This window comes from Cheilinus undulatus, linkage group 15 (genome assembly GCF_018320785.1).
Source record: "Cheilinus undulatus linkage group 15, ASM1832078v1, whole genome shotgun sequence".
In the NCBI taxonomy this organism is placed as follows: domain Eukaryota; kingdom Metazoa; phylum Chordata; class Actinopteri; order Labriformes; family Labridae; genus Cheilinus; species Cheilinus undulatus.
In genome coordinates, this window is record NC_054879.1 from 43,524,565 (window position 1) to 43,545,655 (window position 21,091).

Genomic DNA, 21,091 nt, shown 5'->3' on the forward strand with positions numbered 1-21,091 from the left:
TAAGTTAAAGCTGGAAAAAAAGGTCAAAAAGCAGCAAAATGTGGCTAGGTGCCTGGGCAAAAACTGAGTGAAAAGTCACAAAAATGGAGAGAAAAGTGGCAGAAATGGGTGAGAAGTAACAAAAAATGTCTTACAGGTGGCAAAAATGGTCATAAAGCAGCAAATAAGGTCGCAAAAATTTAGTCAAAAGTGTTTAAAATGGGCAAAAACAGCAAAAAGGTGGGAAAATGGGAAAAAAATGGGAAAAAGTGACATTTAATGGCAAGAGGCAACTTAAATGGGGAAAATACAAATCGCAAAAAACAGGATAAAAGAGGCAAAAACAGGTAAAAAAATGCCAAAAATGGGATAAAAGTAGCAAAAATTGGCAGAAAGTGGCAAAAAAGAGGCAAAAATTGGCTAAAAGCTGCAAGACATGATATGATTTGCAAAAATTGCAAATTAGGGCAACGGAGTCAGACAAAAAATATAGGTTGACAATTAAGTTTGACAATTAAAGCCTACTGTATAAGTGTGGGAAACAAACTGATTAATGCTACTTGCAATGGATAACTTCTGAGGTCAAAGTTTCCCTTTTAAAGGTTTCCTGGGTGAACAAAATTTCAAACTAAGACATAAAAGAGCCACATGCAGCTCCAGAGCCACACTTTACTACTTGTGATGCTTGTGAGTATCACTGAGTTAACTATTCATTTCAGTTATAGAGCTCCTCTTAGAGGCTCTGATTTTTATACCCAACATAATAACTGCTTAAATCAAAAACAATGTGGCATTTTGCACAAAATAAATCAGAACAGAAATATGCACAGCTTTAGATAATCTTTAGAGGTTGCCAAGAAGAACAATGTACTGGTACACTTTAAAAGACCTGGTAGGTAAAGATGTCATAGTCACAGGGTCATGGTTATTTGAACCGTTTCACACACTGACTAATCACTAATCAAACATGCCACTGGCTTGGTGACAGTGAGTGATCCTCTTCTGTCCAGTAAACTGGAAAATGATTAATGAGCCAATTAAAACAGCATTTAACCCACCTATTTAAAGTCAGACTTTAGATATGGTGGCTCAAAGGTGCCATAAATAACTGTTTGGATTTAAAGTGCAGCAGTGTGAACAGGGAAAGGGAATCATCAAGTCTGTTTGTTTGCGCGGATCCAAAATGATCCAAGCACCCCGTCTTTGCTGTCAACGTTTAGTGTTAGTGTCTGAGAAAGGAAGGAGGAGGAGGATGGAGGGTTGCTGGGAAATGCCATACCAGAGGATGCTTGGAGGAGAACTACGAGGCCAATGGGTCTATCCTCAGTGGAAGGTCCACTCTGGCCACAGATCACGCAGTCATAAAGAACTTCAGAGTCCATCACTTCAGATGCTCCCAGGTCCATGGCTGCTTCAGTGTCAGGGGATTCTGGCATTAAAATGAAAAATATTACAAGTTTGAGAAGGCCTCTTGGAAAAACAGACAGGCATTTACAGAAGATTAACTATACATTGCGCATGAAAGTCACATTAAAGTGGTGAGAAGGAGGGTGCTTTAATTACTTTTTTTTTTTCACCGACTGCTAAAGCTGACCTGAATGCAAAAATCAAAACCCAAATCTTAGTTTTGAGAAAAAAAATTTGAAAATAAAATGTGACATATTTAATTTCACTTCAGTGTAGAGGTTTGCTAACCTGACACACCAGATGGATGTGTTTCACACATCCATCTGTAAAACCTTCCATAGACGGCTTTTGGGAAAGGGCAGAGCCTTTGAAAAAAAACTCGGAGGGTGATTGGATGAACTTTCTGTCTGTCACATCTTCACGGGCCAATCAGAACAACAAAACATGTGACGTCATAGCCCCAGACCAAGGTACGTCGCTATTGACAAGTAAACGCCATAGATAGCTGCATAAGCGAACCATGGCGACTGTAGACATGTCAGTACACAACTTTTGTTGTTTTTGAAAGAAAACAACTCACTGCTGTTCTTTGTTCTTACTTTAACAAAGAAATGTTGTCAAGTCCTGATAAAACTTACGCTATAGCAGCATCCATGCTAATATCTTCCGCCGTAATTGCACCGGCCTCTTTCTCACTGCTTGCATATGTCACGCCCAAAAGTACTGTCCCTCTACACTGATTGGTCCTGTCACTTTCTAACCGGGCCCAAACTGTTCAGATGGGAGCTTTGCAAGATGGATTTGCAAGTGAGCAACACAGAAACGGGCAAATCCATCTGCTTTGCAAGGTTAGAGCTTTGCTTATAGAGATGAAAAAACATCATAAGAATACCCCCGAGGGTCTGGTTCGTCAGTGCGGACAAAGCTCCAATTACTGTTGTCAACAAGGAACATTTCATTTTTACACAGAAAATCCTGCTAATCTGTAACTGGTCAATAGAGCTCGGACAACAACTGCACTACAAACAGAGACTAGAGCGCTTAAAATAGTTAGAATCACAGCCCCTATGTACAGATTCTATATTTCTATGTTTAATCTGTACATAGAAATTACAGCAGCAGCAATCGCAGCAGTAGGAGGATGAAGGCAGAAAAATAAAGAGACGACAAAGATCTTTAAAAAACAGGACAAAGCAAATAACTACACCCCATAAAGAGGAAAGATGTGCAAAAACATGAAGGACCTGGTAATTGGAAAGCTCTGACAAATGCTCTTGAATGGCTTTCTTTTTGGGTAGATCTTGTCCCTACTCAAGTAACAAATACTTCTCTAAGTTAAATAAAAAATAATAAACTTTAAAGACTTTTTGGTATATTTGATCATTGTATACGTTGTGTCTACACTACAAAATAGCAGGGGAAAAATCTGTGGAAAACCCAAAAAAGGATTTTCACAAAGATGGAGAGAGCATTCACGTATCTATTCAGAGAGCAGGGGTGAATTCATTCTCTGCCTTCCCTTGCTCCCTATCTGCATGATTGGTAAAGCAGATTAATTACTGCATCTAAATTAGTTTAAATGTTAAAAAATGTGTTCAATTTGAGCAGTAGATATTGTTGTAGAAATGTCAAGCTGTGTAGAATTGATTTATTGCTTTTTGGAGAAATATGTTCTCCAGAGAGGTCACGGTGTTCCTGGGGAAATGAAGGATGCATTACTGTAGATGTCAACATCACGACTTTAGCCCCAGGCTCTTCCAGTACATATAGCCAACACTGTGTGCGCATGTGCTTAAAAAACACACACATATGGGGAAACAGAAAAACACAACGTTCACTTGCCTCCTACACACATTTCTGAATCCTCATTTGTAGAATAGTATGAGCATATATGTTTTTTTATTTCTTTTAAAATTCTTAAAGCAGGCCTGATAGCTATATTTGCATTTATTTGATTTAATAGTAGTCCTCCCTTCTGTTTGTAATCTTACTCTCTGTAAATCCAGAAGCAACTGAAGTTTCTGGAAGTGAGTGGAAAGAGGTCAGTGTACAGTCCTGCTACAATGGCCCATTCGTTCAGGGCAGCCATTATTCATTCACTAACCATGCTGTGTCAGGGTGGGCCCTAAGAGTCCGGCCTACTATTAGTGCTTTGATCATGTGTGCCCTCAGCCAGCGGCCACCCACTCTCCCACAGGAGCACTCTCCTCTCAATTTCTCCTAACAGGCCTGCAGAGACTACGAGCTAAGACTCGGGCCGCTGTCACCTTGCCCCAGCGAAAGGCACAGCAATGATGGGTTTATTTCAGCCAACAGCACATTTTTTTCAAAGGCTACTGTGGCAAAATGCCCTTCAAACAAAGTCTGAATGTTTGTTTTGTGCTTTTGGAAGACCACGTACACTGAAGCCAGAATAAACCAGGCTAGATAAGCTTACTCTATTAAAGCCCCAGCTGCACACAGTACAGCTTTGTCAACTTAGCCCTTACTGGGGACATAAATATCCACAGCAGTGTTGTAAGAAAGAGCAGCAGTGAAAAATAACCAACTGAAATGATGTAGAAATACAGTATATCTTACTACAACTACAGACTCAATTATATGGATTATAAACAAATAAGCTTGGGACTTAAGTGTAATGATTAAGAGGACACATTCAGCAGACTTGGCTCACTTGTTTGGCTGAGGGCACTAAGTCTGCAGTCTGAATACTGAGCTTTTATTTACAACTTTGGCAGTGTAAGTGTGCCAATAAAACATCGCATGAGCATGAAAAACCCACTTCTGCTGCTTCTTTTGCAGAGATTATGCAAGTAGCTGCTGTGAATGATTTGTTTGTACAACAAGTTGTGGAAAAAACATGACCTGGATTTCCTTACCAACATCCATGGCTGTTTCCATGAAACTCTTCTGCCTGGAAGCAAACTCAGCAAGCAGCTTCTGCTGTCTTTCTCGAGCTCTCTGACGCCTGAAAGAAAGAACAAGAAGTGCTGTTTCATGAAAACGGTACTCCCTTGAGATAAAAAATAAATCAATAGTTACTGCGTGAGTAGTTGAATTACATAAATCTACAGAAATCCAACTTTTGAAGGCAAAAATATGCCGAGCAAGAGAAACAGATACCTTATGCATTCCCAAAAACGACTGCATGCTGTCACTCACCTGCTCCATAGTGGAGCTTTAACCACTTCACAAAGAAACTACAGTATCCTGGATCATGTTTCCCTTGATCACCCTCTACATGTGCAATCTAAACAGTTAAACACACAGCAGGTGTCTAGCTTTTACATGGCTGTGTTGTAAAGTTGGAAAGGTTGATCACTGAACTAACACGGTGGTTTGAGTCCCGCTCTGCTGGCACACGGGGCGAGAGCTGACTGTAAATTAAGTCCCTAATAAGAGGACATAAACAAATACTGACAGGAGTGTCACAGCTCAATAATTTTCACTGATGGCTTCAGGGTTGCCGACAACCAGCATGAGAAATGGACAGCAGCTTCCCCACCTCTCGCTGCTGCCTACTGCACTGCTGCCCCTCGGTTGCCTTGGAAACAGCACTGGTTCATGTGAATTTGAGATATTCTACCTTTACCTGAGTCTGTGGGGTGAAGCCAACCCCAAAAGCAGGTAATTATGAAATGGTTATAGCCTGTTCCATCATCATTAGAGAAGAGGAATGGAGGACACGGACTAGCGGGTGAATGTGAGGTGAAAAGCCAAAGCCAAACAAGTTTTAGCCACTCTCTGCTAAAACAGCCAGTACACCCCATTTCCATGGTACTGTAGGGCTGTTCTTTTCAGAATGGAAAAGGGTAGTAAACGGAATTCTAATGTCTTTAAAGGTCACATATTTAACCCCTTTATGACAAGTTTAGATTGGTCTCAGAGGTCCCCAAAACATGCCTGTGAAGTTTGTTGCTGAAAAAAAAACACTCCAGTTTTGGACTTTTGCATTTCTAAAAAACACTGTTTTAGCCCTGGTCAGAATGAGCTGTTTCTGTGTCTGTGGCTAAAAGTTCATGAGCTGTCTGACCCGCCCCTCTCAGGAAATGGATGTTGCTCTCCTGATCCTCCTCTCAGCTGCCACCTGAGAAGAGGATCAGGAGAGGAGGGCGGAACTTTCCTCCAAGTGGGGAGGGCCAACCCAACCTGGGGGCGGGGCTTACTCCCCACATGACATCATGAAGGAAAAATCTGAGAACAGCTTGTTTAGGCACACATTTCCTGAAAGGTGGACAAAGAGAGGGGGGAAGGAATGGACATTTTTCTGATTCTTGGGGGATTGTGGACAGGTCAGGGGCACATATTCATGTCATCTTTATTATTTCTATTTAAGACAGGAAAACCAACACTTCCCCATAAGATGTTTGTGTTAATCCTTGCAGAGTGAATTGCTCTGGCTGCTAAAGGACAAGACAGAATTAGTGATCCTTTAACCTACACTGTATCTAACCAACCGTTCAGCATTCTATTAAGTGCATTAAAAAAGCAAATGTGACTCGTTGTCCTTGCACACATTAATTAACAATTTGACTGTTAAATGCACAGTATTAAAGGGTTATTTCAGTACTTTTGAAATGTTGCTGTATAAGGTACTTGGCAATAGTAGTGGCATCATAAAACAATGTTGGCTGTTTTGAAGGGTACATTGAACATTTCTGAGGCATTTTATTTTTAGCAAGAAAGCCTGTGTTTGGCACTATTTTGCAATGTGAGTTTTAGCTACTGGCAAGGTGTTCTTCCGCCTCAGCGTATCTGAACAGCTGTTTGGGCCTGCAGGCTTCGTCAGAGGAAATAAAAGCTACAACAAAACTAAAATGAGCAATTTCGACTCAAGAGGCAATGACACAGTTTGTACTGTGGGTATGAGAGGATACTTTTATGAGCCAGAGTACACAGAGGAACAGCTTCTACAGATGAGACTCAGAGGTAAGAAAGAGAGAGAGAAACTTCATTGGAGACCAGTTAGTGGAGAGATCCAAAGTTACTTGATGGTATAGTTGCGGGAACTGGGAGCATATACCTACTGAGCTACTGTTGTCACGAATGGGACTTCACCACAACTCTTCAGGACATTTCTGATCAAGCATAGCGACTCACAGAAGCCTGCAGCCTGCATCACTCCCCATCCAGAGTTCCCCACCTTGCTAAACTATGGCGTTCTACAGATCTTTAACTCTCTGGAGATAAACTGGAGAAACCAACTTGATAAAAAGAGCTGAATGGAATTTTTTCATCCAAGTGATTTTATGGATGTTGCTTTGTTCTTCTAAAGGCTGATAATTAGACAAGCTACAGTCAGCATGACATGTTTACTTTATAAAAACACTGTCCAGGCTGTTGAAGTTGAAAAATGACCTGAATAACTAGCTTTTGTTTAGTTTGTTGTTGCTTTCTCTGAAAAAAGCCTGCAGACCCAAACAGATGATCAGGCATGAAGCCAGTATCTGAAACTTGGATTGCAAAATAGTGACAAACAAACACAGAGGCTTTCAGGCTGAAAAATAAAACACTTCAAAAACTTCTGATATAGCATACAACTGAGTCAGCATTGTTTTTTCTTGCCCCATTATTACCTTAAACTTGCTAAATTACATGGATTAACTGAACCTGTCTGCAGAACTATGTAGCTTAACTTCCCAAGGCATGTCCTTTTGAGGCTAATGCCACTATTATTGCTCAGTACCTTAGACAACCCAACTCAAAAAACACCAAAACATCCTTTAAGAAAAGCAAATTTAAGTTAATGGTTTGCATGTTTGTTATGTTATAAAACGGTGTACTTGACGCTGTTACCTCTCTTCTTTATCCATGGCTTTCTTGTCTGTAGGACTGTTCTTCTTTGGTGGAACAGGAGGACAAACTTTTCCACAAATGTCCTGGATGCTACGCTTGATTTGGCAGCTGCGCGTGGCCGCCTTAGTGAGGATGCGCTCAATGGCTGTAATGCCATCCCCATGAGCGTGACGACTTGAGTCCATATCCTCGAGCCATGATGCGGACAGAGAGTTCTGTTTGGATGACAACTTCTGGTGGAGCTTGATGAGAAGTGACAGCATGCTCTCTCTGATCTCCAGGATCTCTGTCACCAGCTGAGGCGGCGTGCCTGGTGGGACCCAGCGAGTTGAGGAGCTCTTGGGTCGGACGACCTGGGCGGCTTCAGTGCTGCTGCGGTTGATGATCTCCTGGAACTTCCTCCTGCGCTCGGCTACGAGGCTGAACACCTGAGCTTCACGCAGATTCTAGGATATCATTGGACATAAAACAAAACATTTTAACAATTACCATGATAATGCATGCTATAATTATGAGATCATCATTGTTACTCACAAAAGGTAAAGTAGCCACACAGACAAATGTTTTCACAGCAAACATCAGAATAATCAAGCCCATGACATGGACTTGGCTTTGATGGATTGGAGAGAAACTTAATTACCATGATGAGGCGGCACAATGCACTTTTAGGTCAAATTTAATAGCGGTTATAAAATTTCAGCTGACGTTTCACAAACAGCGTCACTGAAAGCATCCAGAACAACCGTATTCCTGCACAAAATTCAAATCATCCTGATGTTAAAGCACAAAAGCTGTCTGAGAGATTACCATGACCTGACCTGACAGAGAGGACCTGAGCGGCACTGTTAAATAAACATTCATCAACTCGTCCACTCTGGGCAACATCAATCATACTGACATGCGGTTAAAAGCATTTACCCAAACCTGCATTACACATGTAATTAGTTTCAGCAGTCAAGAAGGGGGAGAACTGCTGAAGCACAGCATTAAACACACACAGTAACACACAGAGGTAGATGTCCTTTGAGATGCACAAAAACAGGCAAGTGCAAAGAGATTCTTTCAAGGTAAAGATAAAAAAGTAGATAAATGAGGCTGCTAGTGGCATCGAAGCCATCTGCCTTTTCACAGAAATGGATGCGGATAGATACCTCTCTCCAATTCCCTGATAGACGCCTGGAGTTCTGTGGAGCCGGTACAGCAAAATGAACACAAATGGTGATGACATGAAAGAGGGACATAAAAGAACCACAAACAACAAAACAAGATGATGAATGAATAGTACCCATGTCTCTGCTTTTGTTGGTGAAAATCGAGATAAAGTCAAAATACACTGCCTAGTGTAGCATTTGCATGGTGGCAAGGTAAAATAGTTTTACCCCTCTGGGAAGTAGAGTTGTCACTAAACCACAATTTTGAATGTGAATCAGTCAAAATCAAAGAAATGAAAACAATCTCTTGGAGTCTCTTGGAGACTGCTTAATTTACCAAAATTTGGCATGCTGTTCCAAGTAATAAAAGGCAAAATGAACGATAGATTTCTTTTGTACCCGGCCTTCCTAAAATAGAAACAATACCTCTGAACCACAGTACCACTAATACAAATTAGGAAGTGTATGCCCTGCAGTGGTTCTGTTGTCTTTATTTTCATTTTTATGTCATTTTATGGGTGTCGTTTTTTGTGCAGGGCGGTGAAACTGTCATTATTCTGCAGGTGGGAATGGTAAGGAAAACTTTTAAAAGTCACATATTAAACTTAAATTTTTTTTAAGTTTATATTGGTCTCTGAGGCCCCAAAAAGATGCCTGTGAAGTTTGTTGCTGAAAAAAACACTATTTTTGTATGTCTAAAACCCCCTCTGTTTCAGCCCCTCAAGCTGTATCTGTGTCTGTGGCTTTAAATGTAATAAGCTGTCTGACTCCACCTCTCTCAGGAAATGGATAGCAGCTGAGAAGAAGATCAGGAGAGGAGGGCGGAACTTTCCTCCAAGCGGGGAGGGCCAACCTCCTGGGGGTGGTTCTATCTCCCCACATGACATCATGAGGGGAAAATCTGAGAACGGCTTGTTTCAGCACACATTTTCTGAAAGGTTGGGCGGGTGTTGGTCTGATTGTGGACAGGCCAGGGGCACATATTTTAGTTAGAACTGCCTGAAAAGGGTTTTTTGCATAATATGTGACCTTTGATATTAACCTGGAGACATCGCTGTTGTTTTGTTTTGTCAACATGACTAAAACTAGGCTAAAATGTATTGTAGTTTCTCCACCAAAAAACAATGCAGCTGTATCTCTTCTGCCTCTCAGCTGTAGAAAGCCATGACCCCAGGTTTGGAAGGGTGCAAAGAACACAGCACCATGACTTGGTAGCAGATTTAGGCAAGAAAATAAATGCTTGGAGTAAAAGTAAAGACTAAAATGTGAGTACATTTTTTATGGACTTAAAACTAGACTAAAATGTTTTTTGAGTTTTCATTGACTAAAACTAAAAAGGGTAGAAATAACTAAAATGTGACTAAAACTAAAAGACATTTCATCTCAAGACTAAGACTAAAATCAATAATAGCTGCCAAAACTAACACTGCTAGACTGAAGTTAACTAGTTTGTATTGTTTCTACTTGCTTGTAGGTAAGCTTAATAAGGTTTTAGAGTTTTAAGAAAAAGGGTCGTTCGCACTCAAAGCTAAATTTGCTTTGTGTCTAATAAGATGTTTTTAATTTCTTCACTAAACCAATTACCATGTGTTTGGATTATATTATCCTTATGTTGGTCTTTAGGCTCAAGTTCAGCAATATAGGTTACTGAAATGCCGTTTATCATTGCTGACAAGCTCCTTTTCCGAGCTTGCCAATTCTATAGAAACTTGACAACATGCCAATCAAATATAACTGTGAGCTGTGTCAAAGAAACTTATTTTTGATTTTTTACAACTAGAGAGACTACAGCACATTTTCAATTGTGAAGTGTATTTTAAATTGACTTTCTGTGCCCTGCTGTGTAAGGAAGAGGAGGAACGTGAGTCTAACTGTCCCCATGCTGCTCCACTGGAGGACCAAAAAAGACAGTGAAACAAAACAGTAAGTCTGCCATGTTTCTTTGCATATCGAGTGTTTTTAGCCTTCTGGTCAAATGCCTGCTTATACAAAGCAGCAGATATACTGAAATATTGGCACTGGGGTGTGTTTTGGACACCTGACAAAAACAAGTCCATTAATCATTGCTCTTTAGCTTATTTCGCCTGGGTCTTGAGCATTTTGATATTTACTCTCTCTAGACACATTTTTCCCTCTCAGTTCTTTATTCAGTGATTCAGCTCTGTAACTGATAATGTTGTCATCCAGCTCAGCCTTTGGCAGAGCCACCTCTTACCTGTCCATATGAAGAAGCTTCAGTGCTGGTGCTGGGAGGGGCCTCTCTCTTCACTTCAGGAGCAGTTTCGGGAACGCGGACCCTCACGAAGTTGATGACGTGATGCAGGTTGGAGAGCAGGTTGGTGCCAGGGAACCAGCTGTCATGGCAGTGCTCTTCAATGCAAGGCTCCTAGAAGAATACGAGCCTGTGAGACACTGCTGAGTATCAAAAGTGAGAAGAGTGGGTGTAACTCGACACTCATATCTGACCTCGTCCTCTTTGTTTTCTTGAACTTGATTGTCCAAGCCTAGCTCGATCAGGTACAGCACCATGCAGAGCACATGCTCGGACATGTTCTGATGATCCATCCATATCTAGAACAGAAAAAAAGCACTGGATTAAATTAATGAAATTGTAACATTTCAGCCTTGCTTAACACTTTTTTTAAATAAACAGCTTCATTGGCCTTTTTGTTTCTTTATTATGTCTCATTTTCCATCTCATTTTGCATTTTCTTATACAAATAACTTGTCGCCAAAATTATCATGTGCATAAAAATGTGGTAAAAAGAAGTGTCTTAATTAACCCAAGGGCTAAATCGAGAAGTATGGCAGCATATCACATGATTCATCACTGAAAGGCTCACCTTGTAAAGAAGAGTGAATATCACAATGTGCAGCGTCTTGCAGTGCAACAGCCTGATCAGACCTTTGTAGCAGGGATGCAGAGGAGTCCTCTCTTTGTACGGTGGCCACGGGTTGCCAGTGTGAATACCAGACTGTTTTAAACTATCGTGGAAGAAGATTTCACAATCATTTATTTAGCCAGTAAGAAAATAAGTACATAAAATTTTGTATTAACAAAGGTAACTGTTTTCAATTATTAGAAAAATGAGGTTGTATTTGAATGACAGCTTATGTTGTCAGAGTTAATTCACAGAACAAACGGTTCATAGTCCATGCAACAGAACAGTCGATAGGCAGCACAGCCGCTCTCTCTATTAGTGATGATGGGATCATTGTTGTATAAAACCAGAGTTGCCTGACAGGCAATCCATCATCTTCAAACAGTGTGAATGAGCAACATGAGGCTGTGCCACACTCGGAAAGTGGCACAGCAGCTTCAATATGTTTCAAGGAGAAATATGCCTCAGTTTGCTTACACCTAAACTACCCTTGAAGAGCATGTGCTGCACGGGACAATCATCTACATCACTGATCTAGATCACTGAATTTAGTCCAGGTTATCTTCCACACTACTGCATTAAGCACAAAAGCACTCAGGATGGATCTTTTCTAGTATTAGAAGAAAATGAACCCTGGGGTTTCCCCTTCGCTTCAATCTGACACGTTTGTCTTTGCAGCACAATCAGACAAGAAAGATTTCCTCAATTCTATTACAATTTAGACGGAAATATTGATTTTTTCTCGACAGCTATCTAATTGGAACCAACTTGAGCGCATGGTTGATGTGACCTTTCTTGGTTATCACATGCAGGTAAGGGAGGTGAGCCTGAGGCAATGCTTGAGCGTGATGCAGGTTGGTTGAAGGAGTTAACACTGATATACCAAATATGCCTCTATAATGAGCAAAGCTGCAAGGAAAACGTGTGATAAATCAAAGAAAAGTGTTTAAGGGAACTTGGTGGATTGCACTTTTGATGAAATTAAGAACCATCAGTTTGGGGGGAATTAAAGCAGCAGAATTAACTTACAATGCTGAGTATCTGTCCATAGCTGACTGCACGTCACGGCGGTAGACTGTTCTGAGAACGACCATGATGGGGTCAAACTCCTTCTCCCACACCTCCGCTAGTGGAATAAAGGGAGAGAAATGTTTTGCAATCTGTTGTTCAAAGTCACATTGATTCACCTGTTTTGTGTAAGTGGTGTAAGGTTGCCCCCTTGTGGTCAACTTGGGTCTAAGGAAAAAGGTCTGAAATTGAAGAAGCATTTTTCTTGCTTCAAATGGCCATTTCTAATCAGCTCTATCACCAAATTAGACTATAACGAGTGGTGGGGAAAATATGCACTATATCACTCTCCCCTTTAGGGGCTGTTTAAGAGATAGATTACCTAAGAAGGAAATAGAGCATAAAGTTTCTTTCTGTTATGTTCAATACTGAATCAAAACACCTAACCTGGATTAAGCACCAACCGTCTAAAGAATAAAGATTGGATTTCAGTTCTTCTTACCCACAGCTACAGTAATACAAAATACTATAAATGCAATTTTACCAGTCTTAATTGATATAAAAAATATACTCTGGTCATGTATCACAATGTATTGATTATTTTTCTATGTGTTATTGGCTTTAAATCTCCCATCTCTCTATAAAGAGAGTCTCTACGCAGTCATTGTTTCTGCTTACACTACTCCAGCCTAAACAGTTTCTGTGGTTCGGATACCAAATAACCAGAGGTGGAAAAGTATCAGACTATTATACTTAAGTAAAAGTTCAGTTTCTCAGGTTAAAATTTACTTGAGTAGAAGTACAAGTACTGGTCTATAATCTACTCAAGTAAAAGTAGAAATAATGTCATTTAAAATTTACTCAAAGTAGTGAGCAGCTACTTTTTATACCCAAGGGGCTTTCACAGTGAAATATGACCTGTCCTTAATGTGCAATAACAACAAGAAAATATGAACATCCAACCAGGTTATTTATTATAAGGTGTGGCCTAACCTAAAGTGCCATATGCATGTACTGACCGTCATGTGTTGTGAAAGCCAAACGTTTGGTCATTTTCATATTGTTGGCAGAAAGTTTGGACCTCCTTATTGTGGCTTTTAGTTAGATTTTTTTTCTCAGTACTTGATGCTTTTTGAAATGTAGTTAAGTCCAATACTTAACTCAAAATATACCTAAGTAAAAGTAAAAGTAGTGATTTTAAATAGGGATGCACGACATTATTGGTCTGGTATTGGTATCCGCAGATATTGGCTAAAAAAGGCAAATATCGTATCCACAGATATCAACATTTCTGCCGATATTTAGCCTGTCTATTTCAGCATATAATCGACTGTAAATTTTGTCCATATATACTAATAAATTAGTGAAGTTTTAGGCTGAGCCAACAGACCTATGTCAGTTGTAGGGATGCACAGAGTTAATCGCTAAAATTGTCAAATCCGTTTTTCAAATTAGCCAGCGAGGGACTTACGAGTCGGTTAAACTATCTACCAATTATTTTTTATAATCACAGGCTTGAAATCCTGGTCTATAATGCTCTTGTAAACTGCAATGAACCTCCAGCCACTAGAGGCAGCTGTAGCTTCAGTTAATCATTGCTGCCTTCCTGTCTGGCACTTCGCAGATATAAACATGAGAAGCTCAGCGGTGGCTCAGCAGTTGTAGTAGCAACAGCGTGGTATGACAGTTTTTTAAAGTGGTAAATGGAAATGAAGTGGTATGTAGGCTGTCGAGGGTTGAACTCAAGTATAACTTCCACTCAAAGTGAAAAAAGGCCCCATGTCAAAGCACGATATCAAGCTGCAAAGAGGAACGAAGGCTGGCGGAGCTAGCTGCTAATGTAGCCACGCTGCAGAGAGTATTGGGCGAGCGTCACACCCATTGACACAATGACCCTGTGAGGAATTTGACTGTTTTCTAGGGGTTTTCTCCTCCTTAGACTAGTGGGTTTAACAAAATTTAAATGAGCGTTTAGCCGAATAGAGAAATAGATGCTTTGGAACACCCTTAGTAAGTTGAGGTCTTTTTCTTTATTCATCCTCATTCTTTAAACCTAAAATTGTTTTTTAAGGACTAAAGTCTGTTTCCTTGGTCACCCTGAAGCCTTAAAGTGTGTCTAAAAGGACGGAAATTTCTTGTCCAAAAAGCATATTTAAATATCAGTATTGATATCAGTATCAGCTAAAATGAATTTGTAAATATTGGTATATCAGATATCAGCAAATATCCAATATTGTGCATCCCTAATATCAAAACTACTCAAAAAAGTTCAAGTACACAAAAAAAGCTACTCAATTACAGCAACTTGAGTAAATGTTATTAGTTACTTTCCACCCCTGCTAATACATTTACACCAGAAGGAAATGGCTGTTTTATTTCATTTTAAAAATGCACAGATTGGTGCATCAGCATCACTGATTACTTCTTTGTCCCCTCAAACTTGAACTTTTCAAAAAGGTAATCTTCATGTTACTTGTCATAACAGTCTGTTTGTAAAAGACTTCCCCACCAACGCCCTACCTTTCGGTGTGTACATGCCCTGCTGCATGGAGCCTCCAGGCTCGAACACTGGGGCCTTAAAGTCTGCCACGTCAGACAGCATTTTCTCAAAACTACAACTCCCTGGAACAATCCCACTCTTTGGGTTGGGGTTTTCAGGAATCTAAGAAAACACAGTTAAGGGGAAACGGTTGGGATTACTGAGTGTGATGGCTCTTTAATGCACTTCTTAAGTGTTGAAGGATACAAGGTCTAACAGAGCGCTGTGTGTACGGTCATTCATACACAACTGGGACACCATCTCAGCCCGAAGGATCTCATCGTCCGTCATCCCTGTTAGTGAGAGGAAGAAGAAGAACGTAAACACCAAGTGACAAAGAGTACAGCCCTACATTATATAGCAGTAACATCACCAGTCCGCATATTAGCCCTGCCCACATTAAACCCAGCCAGGAAAGAGGTGAAAAACTTTCTAATGATCTAAATCCAAAATTCAGTCACATGTAGATCTCAGTGTTTTCACATGTTTACAGCAACCATATTCCCACATATCTAGTGTGTTTAGACACAAATTTGGAATTTTACTTTACAGGCTTTTAAAGAGAGATTTTTAGCACCACATTATCATAATGGTGAGTAAATAACATGGTCCTCTCTCTTTTTCTTTCTGAAAAATATATCAGAATCACACAGAGCATTTAATTGGCTAAACATCAGTTCAAAAAGAAAACACTCAGAGATCATGGCAGCCAGAAAACTACTAATAATCAGAAATCTTTATTGGTATTTGAGTTGATATATCATTCTCTTTAAGTGACATGTTTCATTACTGATCATTATGTAAGGTGCAAAAGAAAAACCCAGTAGTTTAAAGGTGTACAGGATAAAAATGATATAGCTTAGAGAAACAGTAATCCAAGTAAAAAGTTAGATGTTTACAGCAAATAAATAATAAGCAGTGAAAAGTAGGTTAAACCTGAGCCATTGTCATTATATTGTAAGCTCTGACTTCATCAGTTTGATGGACCCCTTACCCAAATGAATGCGCAGGCTTGTCAATATGACCAAGAAAGTCAGCGCTCCTTCAAGCATGGGTCTTTCCTGCTCAGAATCTAACACAGCATTTTGATGCTGAGACGCCATGGTCAACAAGTCAACCACTTTGAACCTGTGAGAGAAGTCAATGAGCATACAACTAGTCAGTCAAGTGTTTTTATAAAGGAGACAAAAATACATCTGAAATTTAAAGCTCACCTCTCAAATACACTTGAGATAAAGTAGTCAGGATCTAATCTTGATGCACAAACCTATAAAATAAATATAAATTAGTACTTTTGTTCATACAGCTGTAACAACTGAGCACTGTCTGTGACGCAGAGATCCCCACCTGGAGCAGAAAGACATCTGGGTCGATCATGGAGTTGCAGAAGTGTGACTGCACGTAGGTCATAGCCTGCCCCTTGATCTGCAGACCGTTCCTGACCCACATGTTGCTGTGAATCTCTGATAGGCATGCCTACAGACACACAGAGCAAATTTATAATCAGTATATGGCTTCAAATAAGAAGAAGATCATAACTTTACATGGCTTGTGTGTTGAGAAACACCTGGATTTGGAGTGGATGCACCATGATCTTCATCAGCATCTCTTGGTCTGGAAGGAGGCTGTCCAGGTCCAGGCCTTGGCACTTTACAGCCTGAGATTTATAAATCAAAACAATTATGTGGTGTAACAAACACAAGAATATAACGCAGTCATTTCACAAGTACATGACAGCGTGTGACTTACCTTACTAAGGAACATGGCATAGTAGCGGTGTAGTGGCAGGTGAAAAGTCACTTGATTGGGAGCAGGCTAAAGAACAAACATGAACACAACCATAAAAGCCATGAGAAACGATGAGAGGGACACTTGCTAGCAAAGAAAGTAGTTTTACTTACCTCATCAATAAAGCCAATAGCATCAAACCAGATCTGCAGGGTCTCCAAGCAGTAGCGTACAACTGTTTTTGTATATTCCTGTGTCTCCTATGAAGATTAAAAAAAACATGCAATAGGGATCCAAATAGGTTTATACTGTATGCGCATGCAATGCTTCAGCTGTACATTCATTTAACATTCATGAATAAAAGGAATGCATGAGTGCCAGAGAAGTTTAAAGACAAGACTTACTTTGACTTTGCAGTGTGTTAGCAGACCCCACATTGGCTGTGCACAGGCCTCTAGCTCTGCTGCAAATGCTGCATAGTATGTCTGAGACTCGAATTCCACATGCTCATTCAACTCTCGCTTGTTCAGGTTCATACCTATCCCAGTGGGAAACAGAACAAACATAAGAAGTCAACACATGCTATGGGGATACTTGAAGAGCTTTTAAGACACAAAAACATACCCCTCTATTATAAGTGTACACCTCCTTTCATAAACACATTAAAACTCAAGATATACTTGTTAGAGAAATTCAACTAGCATTTATATTCTATTAATGAGGGCTGCATAATAGATGACAAATACATCCTTAGAGCAATAGAGCATTTGCAAGGAACACATGGAGGTCAGCAAGATCAAGGTCCATTATAAAGTTTAGCTGTGATAACCATATTTATTTATTTTTTACCTGAATAATAACAACGCTTATTAAAAACAATTTTAAAAATCTATGCAGTAGTATTAGCCTTTTTCAAAATGTAAACCCCTTGTCTTAAAAAATAATTACCTTTCTTTGATGTAACATTAACAATGTGTATAGGCATATTAAAACAAAAACAAAAGGAAGGCAGAATGGGCAAAAGTAGTGGAAAGGGGGTAAAAGTGACAGTAACAGTTTGTATATACTATTTATAATGCTTAAGCTGATGTTTTTTTATTCCATATTTTTGTATTAATGTGCTTGTGTACACTACTTTTATTTGTTCTCTGTTTCTATTGTTTTTTTTGTCACCAGTCGCCTTGTCTACAATACTTTTTGTTAGTGTAAATTGGAATTTCCCCTTGTGGGACTAAAAAAGGAACTTCTTATCTTATTTTACAGATTCAAATATAAGAATAAGGTTGCCAAAAATGGGCCCAAAATGGCAAACATTGTTTAAAACTGGCAAAGATGAACAGAAGATGTGATGAAATGGGATTAAAAGGTGGGAAAATGGATTAAAAGTGGCAAAAATGTGTTAACACAGGCATAAAAATGGTGGGAAAATATGGTTGATAAGAACTTTTGAAGTGGCAAAAATATGCAAAAAAGATGAAAAGGGGACAACGTGGTGAAAATGGGTTTAACCCTCTGATGACTGATAAGTCAAATAATAACCAGAAATTTCTAATTTTTTTGAAACTGACATGTTTTATTTAACCTTCTACCGAAATCCAAAAAAGAAAAATTGCCATATTATTTAGCATTTTTTGTATCACAATTGATACATTAGGCATATTGGCAACTGATAATCCACTGGAGGGCATTTATATAATTTATCAGATTGTGTTTAAAATGTTTTTAGGTAATTCACGGATCATGTTGATTAGATAGAGGTCTCATAAAAGTGTGTATCAAATATGATACAATAGGCATTAAGGGGTTAAAGTGGCAAAATGGGTCAAAAAAGGCAGAAATAGCAAACAGTGCTGAAAATAGATGAAGTGGCAAAAAATACTGGCAAAGATGGGTAGGTGTGGTTCAATGTTGGAAAAAATAAGTAATTTCAACATCATGACCCCATAATAGTTTGACACAATTTTTAGCTGAGGTAACTGTTAGCAAGGATGCTAACACCAATGCTACTAATTCAACACACATGCGTTGAAACCATGGTTGAAACCAACCAACTAGGGTGGGCCCATTCACCAGGTTTGCCAGTCCTGTGGGCAGGCCTGCCTGTGTATCATTACCATGCTTTCAGACCATATCCATGCAGTCAGATGAAGCTTGTGCTAGCTGCCAGCTCCACTTAAAGTAACTGTTCCCATTAAATGGTAAAAAATGCGTTTGGGATTTATTTTGGATTCAGGTGAGACTTACAGCAAACAGAAACGCCAAAGCTAAGACTGATACTTTAATCTTAGTTTATCTTTCCTTCTTCACAATGTTACTGTAACACACTAATACAACACATCACACTTTGTCTCAGATTGCACAAGCCTAAGATAAAAATAGACGTTAAAGTCCAAAATAATCAAATTATGATCACATGATTCAAATGTTAATTGCCCATATTTAAGCCTCTCACTCAGTTTTTTCTAATAACATGCTGTATTTCTTCCTTTAAATACCACAGAACAGAAAAACTACAATGCCATTTTCCACCAGTATTGTTCAGCCTTAATATAACAGGTATTTAACTGATGAAACCTAATTCAAACTAAATCTAATGCTAACATTCAAAGTAAAAGCAGTGCAGCATACAAAGTAATAGTGACACTGTCCACATGACATCAGCAAGAGGATACTCCAGCCCACTGTGAGGGGGAGTTTTATTTTTAGGGTCGTGGCAGAGTACACATGGTCAGTGTGCAGCACTAACCACAATTCTGATCCAGTCATACACTACCTAACTCGCTCTTTCTATGAGGCATTATTATCAGGAAAAGGGAGGAGAGGTGCACCCAATCTGACTAAGCATGTGTGGAAATAAAGTCAGAATGAAAATCTGCAGAAAATCTATTTCAATTATATAGAAATAGTACAGTTTTTAGCTACATAAATGAGGTGTTAAATTGTGTAGTGACACTGAAATAAATACTGAGTGGCATATTTAAACAGTACGTCTTGCTTATGTTAAAAAGGACAATATATGTGCAGTCAAACACCATCTTACCTTGAAAAAATGACACAAAGCTCATCCACAGCATCAACAACGAATGATCTTCCAGGAACTTTTTTGCTACACTTTGGTGTGAGAGGATGTTAATGAAATCACTAACTAATGGCCAGTAGGTGTTGTTCTTCAACAGAGCCTCACTGCAGTTCACCACAACATGGCGACTGTTCTCTTCATCTAGAGGAAGAAAAAATGACAAAAGAAAGCTATCAACACACGAGTGGTATATCGGCTTATATCATAATAATTAAATGAACCAAAACATGAAGAAAGACATAAAATGTGTGGTAAATGGCACATCATTGGCAAGCTACACATCATGACAGCTTAATGGAGGTACAGGGAAAGAGAATGCATGCAGAAATGTAAAATAAAATTAAGCAAATTTCCTCCAGAGCCTGAGCAGAAAGGTCCAACATTTGTGCATGTTTCTTTGCTACATAAGGAATGTTTTATACATCTTAAAGGGGACATAAATTACCCTTTTAAGACAAGTTTATATTGGTCTCAGAGGTCCCCAAAACATGCCTATGAAGTTTGTTGCTGGAAAAAAAAACCTCCAGTATTGGATTTTTGCATGTCTAAAAACCCTTCTTTTTCAGCCCTGCTCAGAACGATGTTTCTGTGTCTGTGGCTTTAAATATTAATGAGCTGTCTGACTCCACCCCTGACTCCGCCCCCTCCCAGAAAATGGATGTGGCTTAATGGATGTCGAGAGGAGGGCGGAAGTTTCTTCCAAGCAAGGAGGGCCAACTCCCCACATGACATATGAAGGGGAAAATCTGAGAAAGGCTTGTTTCAGCACATTTTCTTACAAGTGGAGAAAGAGAGGGGGGAGGGAATGGATTTTTCTGATTCTTGGAGGGATTGTGGACAGACCAGGGGCACATATTTTAATTAAAAAATCTTGAAAAAGTGATTTTTGCATAATATGTCCCCTTTAATAACTTCACTGTCCTCATGTTCTTTTTAGTACAAGTAAATAGATCGAGTGAATTGACCCATTGTTATAAATATAATAAAATTCTTGTGTTAAATCACATACACCTCATAAAAAGTAGATGGATGCAATCTGAATTTTGAGTTGTTAAATTGCGGTTATTTCACACAACAGTATCCCCATGTACTCTGCCAAAAATATAGTCAGTCATGTCTCGCATTTCACATTTAATGCTCAAAACTTCTGTACTGTAATAAGCTGTATAAAAATGGATTATAGACTTACCCTGAAGTTCACTTTTTATAAGGCAACTCTCCATCATGTAGAGGAGGACAGTGACCATGATGTCCAGCAGCTGACACTCCTCCGTCACATGTCGAGCCAGCTCCTCGTTGCTGAACAGCTGCACGCTAATATGTACAATGCGGTTGGACATGGTGTCCGACTCGTGGCTTTTCATCAGGGTTTTCATGATGAATGCATAATGCTGAACAAATGTTTTTGTAAAGGTGATCTGCAAGACAGATGGAGGAAAACACAATTAAGGTTTACTACAGAGATGCCGTGGCTTGAATACACATGACTAGCAGTATTTCAGTGAAGCAGAAATATCTGCAA

General features: G+C 39.4%; 1 protein-coding gene across 2 annotated transcripts in view; it reads right to left on the reverse strand.

The window, feature by feature from the left end:
- ubr3 (ubiquitin protein ligase E3 component n-recognin 3) overlaps positions 1–21,091 on the reverse strand; it is a 57,558-nt gene that overhangs the window by 30,703 nt on the left and 5,764 nt on the right. The window contains exons 8-26 of one of the 2 annotated variants that reach the window (XM_041806699.1): positions 20,759–20,987; positions 19,531–19,710; positions 16,895–17,028; positions 16,664–16,750; positions 16,512–16,577; positions 16,330–16,419; positions 16,110–16,238; positions 15,977–16,029; positions 15,757–15,890; positions 14,970–15,055; positions 14,744–14,885; positions 12,245–12,341; positions 11,177–11,318; positions 10,800–10,904; positions 10,549–10,719; positions 8,334–8,366; positions 7,183–7,628; positions 4,266–4,354; positions 1,259–1,408 (exon numbers count right to left, since the gene is read on the reverse strand). In XM_041806699.1, coding sequence (XP_041662633.1) covers positions 1,259–1,408; positions 4,266–4,354; positions 7,183–7,628; positions 8,334–8,366; positions 10,549–10,719; positions 10,800–10,904; positions 11,177–11,318; positions 12,245–12,341; positions 14,744–14,885; positions 14,970–15,055; positions 15,757–15,890; positions 15,977–16,029; positions 16,110–16,238; positions 16,330–16,419; positions 16,512–16,577; positions 16,664–16,750; positions 16,895–17,028; positions 19,531–19,710; positions 20,759–20,987 — 2,563 coding nt within the window. The remainder of the gene's footprint in view (positions 1–1,258; positions 1,409–4,265; positions 4,355–7,182; positions 7,629–8,333; positions 8,367–10,548; positions 10,720–10,799; positions 10,905–11,176; positions 11,319–12,244; positions 12,342–14,743; positions 14,886–14,969; positions 15,056–15,756; positions 15,891–15,976; positions 16,030–16,109; positions 16,239–16,329; positions 16,420–16,511; positions 16,578–16,663; positions 16,751–16,894; positions 17,029–19,530; positions 19,711–20,758; positions 20,988–21,091) is intronic. The other variant, XM_041806700.1, reaches the window with a different exon arrangement.